This window comes from Penaeus monodon, chromosome 33 (genome assembly GCF_015228065.2).
Source record: "Penaeus monodon isolate SGIC_2016 chromosome 33, NSTDA_Pmon_1, whole genome shotgun sequence".
NCBI lineage: Eukaryota > Metazoa > Arthropoda > Malacostraca > Decapoda > Penaeidae > Penaeus > Penaeus monodon.
Genome location: NC_051418.1, coordinates 14860019 through 14861279, shown reverse-complemented (window position 1 = coordinate 14861279; position 1261 = coordinate 14860019). Strand labels below are relative to the sequence as shown.

The following is a 1261-nucleotide window of genomic DNA, read 5'->3' as shown; positions in this document are numbered from 1 at the left end:
GGTAGCTAGATCTTGATTCATTTATTTTATCAAAATCTGTTCATAAGTATACCTATGAAAATACATTTTAACAGTATTATAAACAGTAAACTGTGGGAATGCCAGTGTACAGGCAATGGATTTTCCATAGTTTACAACTTAGTTAACAATAATCAACTGCATTAGTGGGAGAATTAGTCAGTAGATAAGTCTGTTTCACACAGCTGTATATTCAACATTTTGTTACCAGATGGCCACACTAAATGGCTTAATGTGGCCACCCGAGGTAAATGAACTTGACAGCCCTGGCTTAAAGGGTTAATTTTTTAAGTTTTTGGTGCTACACTTTTCAAACTCACAGCCATTTATTGTTTCTGATAAATAGTATCAGATTTTTTTCATTATAACAATTTATAAAAAAAACAGTAAGAAATCATAAGAACACTATTTTTATAGAATTGATATTAATCTTTTAGATCTAGCAGAAAAAACAGCCTACATGTTCCACTTTCTGATTTAACTTCTTACTCAATAAAAATTTCCAGGAAAAACTGTTTTGCATATTTCACACACAAAGAAAAGCAAAGATTGAAAAATGTGAAAAAAACAATCGGTAAAAAGTGACAACTTTTTAGAATATTTAACCCATTCATGACTGAAGCTTCCTGATGCCGTGGCAAACTACAGGTTGGGGTTTGCAGTCGGCTGCTGAACAGAAAATTAGAAATGGGTTAAAACATACAATTACCTGGCTCTGTATGCTCTTGGCTGTGGCATAAACAATTATTTAGGTTATGAGTGCATAGCTGTTTAACATACACAACTTCTAGCATGCATGACATGATGTCATTCTGGGATGGTCTATCATGATATAATAGGACATCATCCCAATGTGAGTGGATTATGGGTGGCTTTTAAACAGTGCTGTTCACATTTCAGAATTTCATCTCAGAAGATCTGGTACATCACATGGTTCATCAGGTGTTACAAAATCCTGAAGGGGTTATCAGATCAAAAGTCCAAGTTTTGCCACTGTTAATTGCACTGGGAGGCTGCGAACTTCAGCATCTTAATCAACGCCAAGCTCTTGATGTTCTTGTTGATCATGAACAGATAAGAATCAAAGAGGTATTGTTATATTCTTTTGTGCTGTTTTGTATTTCAATGTTTTATGCCTTTCAATTTATATTCACAATAGGTACCTTATATTTTTAATCAATAGATTCTATATAAAAAGACTAGACTGTCATTGCTGCAGACAACGATACACCAATTGGATCTG

The 1261-nt window shown here is 33.9% G+C and overlaps 1 protein-coding gene across 1 annotated transcript in view; it reads left to right on the top strand.

The window, feature by feature from the left end:
- LOC119594065 overlaps window positions 1–1261 on the top strand; it is a gene marked incomplete at its 3' end in the record, with an annotated part of 8666 nt that overhangs the window by 5642 nt on the left and 1763 nt on the right. Inside the window, 1 exon segment of the mRNA XM_037943106.1 lies at window positions 919–1107. Within this exon segment, the coding sequence (XP_037799034.1) occupies window positions 919–1107 (189 nt within the window).